The sequence below is a fragment of the Salmo salar genome, chromosome 06, assembly GCF_965601325.2.
Source record: "Salmo salar chromosome 06, fSalSal1, whole genome shotgun sequence".
In the NCBI taxonomy this organism is placed as follows: domain Eukaryota; kingdom Metazoa; phylum Chordata; class Actinopteri; order Salmoniformes; family Salmonidae; genus Salmo; species Salmo salar.
In genome coordinates this window covers 33,279,763-33,293,342 of record NC_138296.1, presented here as the reverse complement: position 1 = coordinate 33,293,342, position 13,580 = coordinate 33,279,763, and the positions used below count along the sequence as shown (strand labels likewise).

The 13,580-nt window shown below is 43.2% G+C and overlaps 1 protein-coding gene across 1 annotated transcript; it reads left to right on the top strand.

Annotated features, from left to right (window-relative positions):
- Positions 1-63: 63 nt before the first annotated feature.
- LOC106606930 (protein FAM83G) lies at positions 64-11,206 on the top strand. Its single transcript, XM_082976491.1, has 5 exons — positions 64-646; positions 5,045-5,212; positions 8,299-8,420; positions 8,540-9,717; positions 9,837-11,206. Exons 1-5 carry the CDS (start codon positions 176-178, stop codon positions 9,881-9,883), a joined length of 1,986 nt encoding a protein of 661 aa, XP_082832617.1. The 5' UTR covers positions 64-175; the 3' UTR covers positions 9,884-11,206.
- Positions 11,207-13,580: the final 2,374 nt, after the last annotated feature.

The window sequence follows — 13,580 nt, the reverse complement described above, 5'->3', positions numbered from 1 at the left end:
GCACGTGACAATAAAACTTGCCATTTGAACTAGATTAGAACAGTTTAGAACTCCTCCCCCTACCTCTTGAACGTCACCTGTGTACGCGCCAACACCTACAGGTAAAGGTGTATGCTACGGAGAACTGCGGGGGAAGGAAGAATTAACGGTTGGAAAAATTCAGGATACCGCTGCTATGGCCGAGTCTCAGCTTCTGTGCATGGACGAAGATCATGTCAACGAAAAGATACCCGAATCCAAAGCAGAATTCTACTACTGCGAGGAGCAGCGAGCCGCGCTCGAGCAACTATTGAAGAACGGCGATGGCGCGTTCAAGATGCGACTGAAAGAGGACAACGTCCGAGACTTTCTATCCGCCCGCGAGATTAAATGGATTCGAAAAACGTTTAATGAATATGATTCAGATAGTGAGTCCGAGAAGGGTGAATACGAAAAGGCTCAGGAGTCCAATGCAGACTCGGGGGTCCACTCTACATACTGGCCTCAGATGTCGGACACGGATGTCCCGCCGCTTGACATCGGCTGGCCAGGCAGCACTAGTTTCTATAAAGGGGTGACTCGAGTATCCGTTCACACTCACCCACCCAAAAACAAGGGGCCCCATATAAAAGAGGTTGTCAGGAGACTCATTCAAGAATCTAACAAGGTAATTCCAGTTCTAATATAAATTGATAACGGCATATTACACGTGAATAACGTAGTTTACATAATTTCTTCTCTGCCCTAAATTATTGAGTGATGCCCTCACATTTTCCCCCCTCATTCTTTGTAGCTCAGAACAGTTTACAAATTACTTTGAATCCTGAGTCAGCATGACCCTGAATCACGCATTTGTGTTCTTCATCTTGACAAGTTATAAAATGGGTTCTGTTAATTGAATGTAAACTTCTCAACACTACATAGAATAGTTCGTGCCAGTTCTAGTGGCCTAATTATCAGGTCTGAATTTGTCAGTGTAGTTACTACAGTCGCTACATAGGCCTTGTGACAACAAACTCCTTTTTTTGACATGAGGCTTTATTACCTGCTTGGCTACTTCTCAGGTAGCCTGGCGCTGAGAGCATTGGACCAGTAACCAAAAGGTTGCTAGATCGAATCCCGAGCTCACAAGGTACAAATCTGTCGTTCTGCCCCTGAACAAGGCAGTTAACCCACTGTTCCTAGGCCGTCATTGGAAATAAGAATTTGTTCTTAACTGACTTGCCTAGTTAAATAAAGGTAAAAAACGAGAAAGGGGAAGGTGTCTAATTGTTCTTCATTGACCTACAGTTCCCTCAGAAAGTATTCACACCCCTTGACTTTGGCAGTCATGTGAATTCAACAAGAGATGCGTGTCCTTCAGGCTTAGGACAGCCAGGTCCTTGCTCAACAGAGGAGTCTGACTTGAGGAGTCGTACTGTAAAATGAACCAAGGCGATTAGCAACAATGTAAAACATCTACTTCTATTTAGATTTTATTATGAAATGAAACGATGACGTAATTGACCATTGTTGATTATTGACTATTGATTTATGTTTTGTTGTTATTATCATAGAAATAGAACACATATGGTAATCTCAATCATATTAATGTTTTCCCCTTCATCACGTCATTACGTTCTACAATGAATGATCAACAGTTAGCAGAAGGTTTGATATGAATGTTTATAGTAAATCTCTAACTGGATGGAACATATGCAGTAGATAGGCATGTTGTAACAAGCGAAGCCACATGTGAAGGAGCTGGAAAGGCCAAACATTTCACAGTTCTAAATGTCACACAGTTTCACATCAGAACCGGTAACAAGTCATTCAAAAGCGTTTCCCCAGCCTCACGTCAGGGTTTAAAAGCACTTCCACACGAGGCTTTCTCCTCCCACATCCACTGTAATTCAACTCACTCAGTCAAGAGTCCCTCCCCCTCTAAATGGCTGGGTAACCTGTCAGTCATGCTGCCTGGGACTAAATGTCAGGAGGAAGAACACGCATAACTCTGGGGTTAAGCTTGGCACAGGAGGACACGGCTATAGGGAAAGGAGATAAGCATGCAAACTTGAGCTTAAACACTGTGGGTGTAAGTAGCCCAAATCCAGATAAGAGACTGGAGTGTTTGACCAGGTTACAGTTAACTTCTCTGGAACAGTGGAATAATACATACTCACTTTACGTGAACATTTTATCTCCAATTCATGCTAAATGTTTTGCTTGTCAGCAGTCAAGTTTTCAAGATATTGAACTTTCAAGAAGCAAAGTGTTATTTTCCACATCATCACGATGATGCAAAATATTGTGGGACTGTTTCAACAGTGGACTAATGAAAAAATACCAAAGATGGTATTTCACTGAGAACAATGCAAGTGAGGGGTCGTTGTTCACTCCTTGGTTAATGATCTACTGACAGGAAAGACAAACCCGTGACCAGCTGTTCTGTTTGCATATGACTAGGTATGTCAGTGAACTAAACAAACTGAAATCATGACAGGGCGTCATTGTAAATACGAATTTGTTCTAAATTGACCTGCCTGTTAAAATAAAGATTAAAAAAATGAAAATAAAGGACGAGCCAGGAAGTGACTCTAGCCTAACTATAACAAGGCCTTCACTGTCCAATACTTGTCATCACCACTCCTTTACCACTGTCAGCATAAGGCAGAGAGCATTACACTGCCCTATCCTAGTGTGGTACAGGACTAGGTCATAGTAATGCATCAGTGCTCACATTTCTTCACATGCAAAGTCTGTGCTCCTGAAAGACAACCAGTTCTGTTTTTACCTAATTGAATGCCATTCAAGGATTATAGGATCTACATTTCAATAACTGTGTGTGTGTGTGTGTGTGTGTGTGTGTGTGTGTGTGTGTGTGTGTGTGTGTGTGGTTATGTGTCTATGTGTGTGTGTGGTTGTGTGTGTGTGTGGTTGTGTGTGTGTTTGTGTGTCTGTGTGTGTGTGTGGTTGTGTGTCTGTGTGTGTGTGGTTGTGTGTCTGTGTGTGTCTGTGTGTGTGTGTCTGTGTGGTTGTGTGTCTGTGTGTGTGTGGTTGTGTGTCTGTGTGTGTGTGTGTCTGTGTGTGTGTGTGGTTGTGTGTCTGTGTGTGTGGTTGTGTGTCTGTGTGTGTGTGGTTGTGTGTCTGTGTGTGTGTGTGTGTGTGTGTGTGTGTGTGTGTGTGTGTGTGTGTGTGTGTGTGTGTGTGTGTGTGTGGTTGTGTGTCTTTGTGTGGTTGTGTGTCTGTGTGTGTGTGGTGTGGTTGTGTGTCTGTGTGTGGTTGTGTGTCTGTGTGTGGTGTGGCTGTGTGTGGGGCTGGGCTCTCTGTGTGTGTGTGTGTGTGTGTCTGTGTGTGGTTATGTGTGTGGGTGAAGAGTGTGTGTGTGTGGTTGTGTGTGTGGTTGTGTGTGGGGGGATGTGGTTGTGTGTTTGTGTGTGTGTGGTTGTGTGTCTCTCCGTGTGTGTGTGTGTGTGTGTCTGTGTGTGGTTATGTGTGTGGGTGAAGAGTGTGTGTGTGTGGTTGTGTGTGTGGTTGTGTGTATGTGGTTGTGTGTTTGTGTGTGTGTGGTTGTGTGTCTGTGTGTGTGTGTGTGTGTGAGTGTGATTGTGTGTCTTTGTGTGTGTGTGTGTGTGGTTGTGTGTCTGTGTGTGTGGTGTGTGTCTGTGTTAGTGTGTGTGTGTGTGTGTGGTTGTGTGTGTGTCTGTGTGTGTGTCTGTGTGGTTGTGTGTCTGTCTGTGTGTGTGTGTGTGTGGTGTGTGTGTGTGTGTGTGTGTGTGTGTGTGTGTGTGTGTGTGTGTGTGTGTGTGTGTGTGTGTGTGTGTGGTTGTGTGTCTGTGTGTGTGTGTGTGTGTGTGTCTGTGTGTGTGTGTGTATATGATCGTGTGTGGTTGTGTGTGTGTCTGTGTGTGTGTGTGTGTGTGTGTGTGTGTGTGTGTGTGTGTGTGTGTGTGTGTGTGTGTGTGTGTGTGTGTGTGTTGTGTGTGTGTGTGTGTGTGTGTGTGTGTGTGTGTGTGTGTGTGTGTGTGTGTGTGTGTGTGTGTGTGTGTGTGTGTGTGTGTGGTGTGTGTGTGTGTGTGTGTGTGTGTGTGTGTGTGTGTGTATATGATCGTGTGTGTGTGTGTGTATATGATCGTGTGTGTGTGTGTGTGTGTGTGTATATGATCGTGTGTGTGTGTGTGTGTGTGTGTGTGTGTGTGTGTGTGTGTGTGTGTGTGTGTGTGTGTGTGTATATGATCGTGTGTGTGTGTGTGTGTGTGTGTATATGATCGTGTGTGTGTGTGTGTGTGTGTGTGTGTGTGTGTGTGTGTGTGTGTGTGTGTGTGGTTGTGTGTGTGTGTGTGTGTGTGTGTGTGTGTGTGTGTGTGTGTGTGTGTGTGTGTGTGTGTGTGTGTGTGTGTATATGATCGTGTGTGTGTGTGTGTGTGTATATGATCGTGTGTGTGTGTGTGTGTGTGTGTATATGATCGTGTGTGTGTGTGTGTGTGTGTGTGTGTGTGTATATGATCGTGTGTGTGTGTGTGTGTGTGTGTGTATGATCGTGTGTGAGGTGTCGGGGTTATTTATTGAATATACACTTTTTCCTTTCTTCTGTCCTCTAGCTTGATCTTTGTAAATATAAACTAGTCTGGTATTATTCATTAGATTTATCAGTCACCTCAAGCCTCTCACATATTTTGACATACTTCTGTTTGGATTGAACTGGAAAATTTGTCATAAGACAATAAATCTTGACATTTCGGCTCAACTTGTTTTTCCAGTTAATTAGGGAGATTCTAATCTTACTCAAGCAATTGAACCACAAATCTCCTGCTTTGAGTCCTTCAAATCCACCCCCTGTATATAGCCTCGTTATTGTTATGTCATTTTCTTGTGTTACTTTTAGATTACTATATATTTTTTTCTCACTTTAGTTTATTTAGTAAATATTTTCTTAACTCTATTTCTTGAACTGAATTGTTGGTTAAGCATTTCACAGTAAGGTTGTACCTGTTGTATTCGGCGCATGTGACAAATATATTTTGATTTGATTCAGAGATATCATCCCCTCTGTTCTTCCTCTAACATTTCTATGTGTGATCCTCAGGTAGTAGCCGTGGTCATGGACCACCTTACAGACCTGCAGATCCTTCAGGACCTATTGGACGCAGCACAGAGACGAGGGGTGGCTGTGTACATCATACTGGAGGCTCGTGGTATGCCCCACTTCCTGGATATGTGCACTCGTTTACAGATCACTGCTCTGCATCTACGGGTAAGACAGGGATGCTTTGGCAGGCAGTAGGCAACAAACAAACAGGAACAAGTAGTAGTTAGCTATGGTATTATCAAGTCATTACCAGGTAAATAGCAGTGTCATGTAAACGGAAAGTGCAGCCACAACTTCTTGGCAGTAAAAAGCATAATATTCCTCTGGCCTATTCTTTTATTATCATCCATATTGGCACACGGTCTATACTGGTGTAGGATCTTAATTTGAGCCAGTTTGCTATAGCAGGAAAATAATCCTGCAGCAACAGGAGATGGGAATTATTATGTGGATTATAATTCATGGGCATTTTTGTAGGGGTTGATACATTTTTCATAAGGGAAAATCAAGTGTGACTTTTCAAAGTGGAAATTACAAACTTCAGAAGCCTCTTTAAACCTCAAATACACTACATGTTAAAAATGTCCTACAATGCAGGACAGTTCTCCTGCAACATGGTGATCAAATTAAGATCCTACATCTGTAGTAGAGGTCGACCAATTATGATTTTTCAACGCCGATACCGATTATTGGGGGACCCAAAAAACCTCCGATACCGATTAATCGGCCGATTTTTTTTGGGGGGGGGGGGGTTATTTGTAATAATGACAATTACAACAATACTGAATGAACACTTATTTTAACTTAATATAATACATCAATAAAATCAATTTAGCCTCAAATAAATAATGAAACATGTTCAATTTGGTTTAAATAATGCAAAAATAAAGTGTTGGAGAAGAAAGTAAAAGTGAAATATGTGCCATGTAAAAAAGCTAACGTTTAAGTTCCTTGCTCAGAACATGAGAACATAAAGCTGGTGGTTACTTTTAACATGAGTCTTCAATATTCCCAGGTAAGATGTTTTAGGTTGTAGATATTAGAGGAATTATAGGACTATTTCTCTCTATACGATTTGTATTTCATATACCTTTGACTATTGGATGTTCTTATAGGCACTTTAGTCTTGCCAGTGTAACAGTATAGCTTCCGTCCCTCTACTCGCTCCTACCTGGGCTCGAACCAGGAACACATCGACAACAGCCACCCTCGAAGCAGCGTTACCCACGTAGAGGAAGGGAAAACAACTACTCCAAGTCTCAGAGCGAGTGACGTTTGAAACGCTATTAGCGCGCACCCGGCTAACTAGCTAGCCATTTCACATCGGTTTCACCAGCCTAATCTCGGGAGTTGACAGGCTTGAAGTCATAAACAGCGCAATGCTTGAAGCATTGCAAAGAGCTGCTGGCAAAATGCACGAAAGTGCTGTTTTGAATGAATGCTTACGAGCCTGCTGCTGCCTACCACCACTCAGTCAGACTGCACTATCAAATCATAGACTTAATTAAACCAAACAAGGGCACTCCGTTCATCCACCTCTGGCCTGCTCACCTCCCTACCTCTGAGGAAGCACAGTTCCCGCTCAGCCCAGTCAAAACTGTTCGCTGCTCTGGCACCCCAATGGTGGAACAAGCTCCCTCACGACGCCAGCACAGCGGAGTCAATCACCACCTTCCGGAGACACCTGAAACCCCACCTCTTTAAGGAATACCTAGGATAGGATAAAGTAATCCTTCTAACCCCCCCCTTAAAAGATTTAGATGCACTATTGTAAAGTGGTTGTTCCACTGGATATTATAAGGTGAATGCACCAATTTGTAAGTCGCTCTGGATAAGAGCGTCTGCTAAATGACTTAAATGTAATGTAAATGTAATTATAACATAATAACACACAGAAATACGAGCCTTAGGTCATTAATATGGTCGAATCCGGAAACTATCATCTCGAAAACAAAACGTTATTCCTGTTACATTGCACTATCTTCAATGTTATGTCATAATTACGTAAAATTCTGGCAAATTAGTTTGCAACGAGCCAGGCGACCCAAACTGTTGCATATACACTGACTCTGCGTGCAATGAACGCAAAATGACACAATTTCACCTGCTAACCTGGATTTCTTTTAGCTAAATATGCAAGTTTAAAAATATATACTTGTGTATTGATTTTAAGAAAGGCATTGATGTTTATGGTTGGAGCAACGTGTACCTAAGCGATTATATGCAACGCAGGACAGGCTAGATAAACTAGTAATATCATCAACCATGTGTAGTTAACTAGTGATTATGATTGATTGATTGTTTTTTATAAGATAAGTTTAATGCTAGCTAGCAACTTACCTTAGCTTCTTACTGCATTCGCGTAACCTCGTGGAGTGCAATGTAAAGCAGGTGGTTAGAGCGTTGGACTAGTTAACCGTAAGGTTGCAAGATTGAATCCCTGAGCTGACAAGGTAAAAGTCTGTTGTTCTGCCCCTGAACAAGGCAGTTAACCCACCGTTCCTAGGCCATCATTGAAAATAAGAATGTGTTCTTAACTGACTTGCCTAGTTAAATAAAGGTCTAAAAAAATACAGAAAAATTAAATAAAAAACTAAAAAATCGGCCAAATCGGCGTCCAAAAATACCGATTTCTGATTGTTATGAAAACTTGAAATCGGCCCTAATTAATCGGCCATTCCGATTAATCGGCCGACCTCTAATAAATGTTGATCTATGTAGACAAAGCTTGTGCAGTAGATCTAGCCTATTTTATATGGAATGCTGGATAACCTAGTGTGTGTGTGTGGTGTCAGTTGATAAGCTTTTGAAAGGCCCTTCCAGTGTTGAGACTCTGTCATTGTTGTTTCATAGAAACTGCTGTTCATTGAGCCGAAAGCAATCCAGTCCTGTGGAACTTGATCCTTGACCAAACAAGTGTTAACAGCATAGGGTAGCATCCTTCTGACGTGTCTGTTTCTGTGTTTATGTCTCGGAAGTCTTTTTCACTCTCTCCAACTCACTCCCATTCCCTGCTCAGTAAATAGACCTGCCTCGACTGTATACTCAAGGGGTTTAACTCAACCCTTGCATCGCCAGTTTCAGATTTGCTTACCTTGAAAGTTTACTTTGGTCGTGGGTGGTAACAGCACAATTTCCCTTAGTGTTTGATATGATACTGTTCAGTACCTGGAAGTCTGATAGTCACTGACTCATGGTTTATACTGTAATAAGGGCACCTGTCTAACTCAGTATCTGTGTGACTCTTTCAGAACCTGCGTGTGCGAACGGTGAAAGGTTCTGGGCTGGCCCTGTCATTTGGCAGGCTGCCCGGCTCTCTGTGCTCCAAATACATGCTGGTGGACGGAGAAAAGGTTATGTTTGGCTCTTACAGGTCAGTCATTTTCTCAGTCATACACTTCCACTCACATTCATTCAGCCAGAACAAACATGATTTGATCTACTCTTTGAGCTTTGAGTCTGTGTCTCACTCTCTTGTTCTGTCACCTCCAGCTTCACATGGAGCTCCTCTAGGATGGACAGGAACACCATCACAGTAATGTCTGGGCAGGTGGTGGACTTCTTCGACAATGACTTCAGGGAAATGTATGCTGTATCTGAGAATGTGGACCTTTACAAGGAGTTCCACATTACCAAGCCTCCCATGCCTGCGCCGGTACAGAAGGTGGTGGTCCCCAAGCCCCTGTTGATGTCCACCTCCCGTTTCCAGGTGTCTCTAGGGGACTCTCGGGGGCAGGCTGACCAGAGGGTGCCTGCACATAAATACCACAACCCTAAGTATTCTCTGGTGGTGGGGAACAGTCTCGGGCTCACTGGGTCCTTACAGGACCTCTCCACACTCAGAGACTCACTGGGCGGTGGACTCCAACGGAACGGACTGTCGACGCTACTCCATGCCAAAGGGGGCAGTAGTGTGGAACTGGACAAGGTCACTGTGAAGTCCCCCAGTTCTCCTGTGGAGGATGAGGAGGATGGGAAGGGAGGTTCGCCGAAGCGCCAGGCCTTAGGTGGAAAGAAACAACGCAGTTCTTTCAGGCTCTTCCTGAAAGGCAGAGGATCCAATCACAACAGTGAGACTATAGACGAGGATAGAGCCACTCCTTCAAACCCCTCTTCCACCCACCCAAACCCCTCCCCTAGCCGCCCAACCCCCACCCCTAGCCACCCAAACCCCTCCCCTAGCCGCCCAACCCCCACCCCTAGCCACCCAACCCCCTCCCCTAGCCGCCCAAACCCCACCCCTAGCCACCCAAACCCCTCCCCTAGCCGCCCAACCCCCACCCCTAGCCACCCAAACCCCTCCCCTAGCCGCCCAACCCCCTCCCTTGCCCACCGAACCCCCTCTCCTACACGCCTAAACCCCTCCCCTACCCACCCAACCCCCTCCCTTACCCACCAAAGCCCCTCCCCTCGCAACCCTAACCCCTCCCCTACCCACTCAACACCCTCTCCTACCCGCCCAAACCCCTCCCCTACCCACTCAACACCCTCTCCTACCCGCCCAAACCCCTCCTCTTACTGCAAAGTCTCAGAGACGAATAGCACTGCCAGCACTGACTCATTTGAGATTGTAGAGAAACCGTCCCTGTTGAAATTTAAGAACAAAAAGCCTTCAAAACTGCCTCAAAGAAGTATGTCTCTAATGACCCTCAACAAAGGAGAGGGTGACGGTATGTTGTTATATTCTACCATTTGTGGTTTTCATTTGTCTTTGAATATTAACTGCAATAGTCCCTCACATGGAGTTGTTGTTTGTTGGCCCATCCATTCTTTTCTCCTTTCCCTCTAGGAAAGGGACACAAGAAGCCTTCCAAGAAGAACTGCATTCAGTCCTGAGATGAAGAGAGGAAGGACAGGATCAGCTGGGAGAGACTGGGACATTTGAAGTAATTGCCAGTATCAGATGCAGTATCAGATGGAGTATAGTAATGACATGCCATGGCAGGAGTATAGTGATTAGATGTCATGGCAGGAGTATAGTAATTGCATATCATGGCAGGAGTATAGTGATGACATGTCATGGCAGGAGTATAGTAATGACATGCCATGGCAGGAGTATGGTGATTAGATGTCATGGCAGGAGTATAGTAATTGCATATCATGGCAGGAGTATTGTAATTACATGCCATGGCAGGAGTATAGTAATTGCATATCATGGCAGGAGTGTAGTAATGACATGCCATGGCAGGAGTATAGTGATTAGATATCATTGGCAGGAGTATAGTAATTACATGTGCTGCTCATGTTATGTACTACTGTAATGTTCCTTAGTGAGACTTGGTGTGAGACTGTGTGGACCGCCACTGCCTTATCAGTTAGAGTAGTGAGAGTCTTCAATGTCAGACCCACTATTCCTTTAATATGAGCCTAATGTTGTTGTTTAGCAGGAGTGATTTGATGCCACATACCAGTGAGTGTCTCCTGAGTCCTGCCCGTCTCAGATGGCATTCACCACCTGTGTCAGGGAAATGCCAATACAGACTTGATCGGTCAGTCATTCGATGCTTGAAAACTGATCTTATGTTACTGCTCACATGTCATAAGAAATCAACATGTTGTATTGCTCTTCCCTGTATCACTGCCATTGAAACGGCAGCTTTTAAACCTAAATAAATGGATGTCGTTAAAAACACATCTATCCCAGGTATAGATGTATTCTGAATGTGTCTATCCTTCAGGTTACTATGGAGAAGGAAAAGTGATCAGCTCTCTTCTCTCACACCAGGTATCACCTTACCAAGTCCACTTTGTTAAATTGTTAGTGGACTGTCCCTTATCTCCACTGGAGTGTGTAGTGTCTGAATAATGGATGTTGTTTTAACAGATAAGACACCGATCACGCACTTCTGCTGTTAACATGCAACAATACATTGTCTCTAAACCAATGTGACATTATAACCATGTCACTGGTCCATGGCTATATTTGTCATCTTAATAAAAAACGAAGCAATAGGGACTAAGACATATTTTGCTTCTTTTTTATGCATAGCAATTACAAAGAGCAAAGCACATTTCCTCATTGAAATTATAGTGTGACGTCTTGTATATAAAAATGCCAAAGATGTATGAGACCACACGTACTTCATGTAATTGACTGACTTCCTATCTCTGATGTGTGTTGTTTTATATGAAATCATAATATTAAAAACAATTTTTGTATTTTGTTTTGCAATCATTTACAGAGGACAAGTTCTCTTCTCCACAGTCATGTGATTTTCTGTTTTTGGACATGATTATATTTTTCTTGCGCAGCCTTTAGATAACATTTCCTACCACTATCTTATCTGTAGATTTGTCGAAGAATTGGATGAATATGCATGAGCTCCGCTTAATCATAACTCTGCTTGTTATAGATATGGTTTGGGTGGTATTCAAATGTTTAGGCTGCCGGTATAATAAGTGCAATTGATAGCTGTTTATTTTGTTTGTTTTCTCTGGGTGCATCCGTGTTTTTATTCCCACCCTTGTTTGAAGAGAAATTTATGCAAGAATTCACTTTTACAAAAAGCATATAGACATTTCTTTGGTTCACTCTTGCCTCTAAAGCTGTAGGGAAAGGTTTCATAAGATTGTAGCCTATGCTTACTGTACCTTCACTCAAACGGTGTACTGTATATTGTGTGTGGACATACAGTACTGTATATTTAACTGTGAGTGAGAGAGGACTTACAACATATACATACTGTGTATATTACAGTAGCCCTCTTCATGGATATTGCTGTCACACGTGGGGAGTGTTAGTGTATCACTCCCTGCATCAACTCTCTCCTCCCTATATGTTTTGTCTCTCATATCTGCATAAGGGCTATAGTAACCTCAGAGCAGAACCACAGCCCTATGACAGACACACATGCACACAGGAACTGATGTGCACAGGAAGGATGCTTGTTTTTTTCATACCACAGGTGCAGGCCTCATTTCACAGTAGAAATACAGCACTTAAAGGAAAACCCCACACAAAAACATATATTTTGGTATTTGGTTCAGTAGTTCATTACTGATATAGTCCCAAAATGTCCCAAAAGGTTTTCAAGATGTATAACTTTCAAAATAGAGAAATACAGCCGTATGATGCATCTTTCATCACATGACGCTAAAAAAACGCAGCACCTCATTACACAGTACCTCAGTATGACCACATGACATGATTCAATGTTTCTTCATTAGGAGCTGTGCATTTGGGTTGCTAAAATATATTTTCCCATATCATGGGAGACATAAAGCATATTGATGGGTGGTTATTAAACTCTGACACCTAATATGTATAGAAAACTGAAAACCAACAACAGACTATAATCTGGCACCATCTACTGGACATTTTAGAAATTCAAATAGTGTTTTCTTCAATAATATCTTTGTGTTTTTCCTTATTTGTGTTGAACAACATCAGATTGATTAAATTTATATCACTAAATAATACAAATTGTTTAAAACTGTACTTAATTAGATTTTACACTGAACAAAAAAATGAAACATGCAACAATTTCAAAGATTTTACTGAGTTACAGTTCATAAAAGTAAATCAGTCAATTTAAATAAATTCATTACGCCCTAATCTATGGATTTCACATGATTGGGAATGCAGATATGCATATGTCGGTCACAGATACCTTCAAAAAAAGGTAAGGGTGTGTATCAGAAAACCATAAAATCTGGTGTGACCACCATTTGCCTCATGTAGCATGACAAAACTCCTTAGAGTTTTTAAATCTGTTGATTGTGGCCTGTGGAATGTTGTCCCACTCCTCTGCTGTGCAAAATTGCTGGATATTAATGGGAACTGGATCACGCTGTTGGACACGTCGATCCAGAGCGTCCCAAACTCATGCTCAATGGGTGACATGTCTGGTTAGTATGCAGGTCATGGAAGAACAGGGACATTTTCAGCTTCCAGGAGTTGTGTACAGATCCTTGCAACATGTGGCCGTGCATTATCCTGCTGAAACATGAGGTGATAGCGGTGGATGAATGGCACGACAATGGGCCTCAGGATCTCATCATGGTATCTCTGTGCATTCAAATTGACATTGATAAAAATGCAATCGTGTTCGTTGTCTGTAGCTTATGCCTGCCCATACCATAAACCCACTGCCACCATGGGGCACTGTGCCCCACGACACCATACACACTGTCTGCCATCTGCCCAGTACAGTAGAAACCGGGATTCATCCATGAAGAGCACACTTCTCCAGCGTGCCAGTGGCCATTGAAGGTGAGCATTTACCACTGAAGTCGGTTAAGATGCCAGACTGCAGTCAGGTCAAGACCCTGGTGAGGACGACGAGCACGCAAATGAGCTTCCCTAAGATGGTTTCTGACAGTTTGTGCAGAAATTATTTTGTTGTGCAAACCCATAGTTTCATCAGCTGTCCAGGTGGCTGGTCTCAGACGATCCCGCTGGTGAAGAAGCCGGATGTGGAGGTCCTGGTCTGGCGTGGTTACACGTGGTCTGTGGTTGTGAGGCCGGTTGGACATACTGCCAAAATCTCTAAAACGACATTGGAGGCGGCTTATGGTAGAGAAACAAGCATTA

Bases quoted from the DNA above. Each gene is read 5' to 3' on its own strand.
- LOC106606930 (XM_082976491.1), top strand. From the start codon at position 176: ATGGCCGAGTCTCAGCTTCTGTGCATGGACGAAGATCATGTCAACGAA. The intron at 647-5,044 runs GTAATTCCAGTT...TGTGATCCTCAG, and splicing joins TCATTCAAGAATCTAACAAG to GTAGTAGCCGTGGTCATGGA. The intron at 9,718-9,836 runs GTATGTTGTTAT...CTTTCCCTCTAG, and splicing joins CAACAAAGGAGAGGGTGACG to GAAAGGGACACAAGAAGCCT.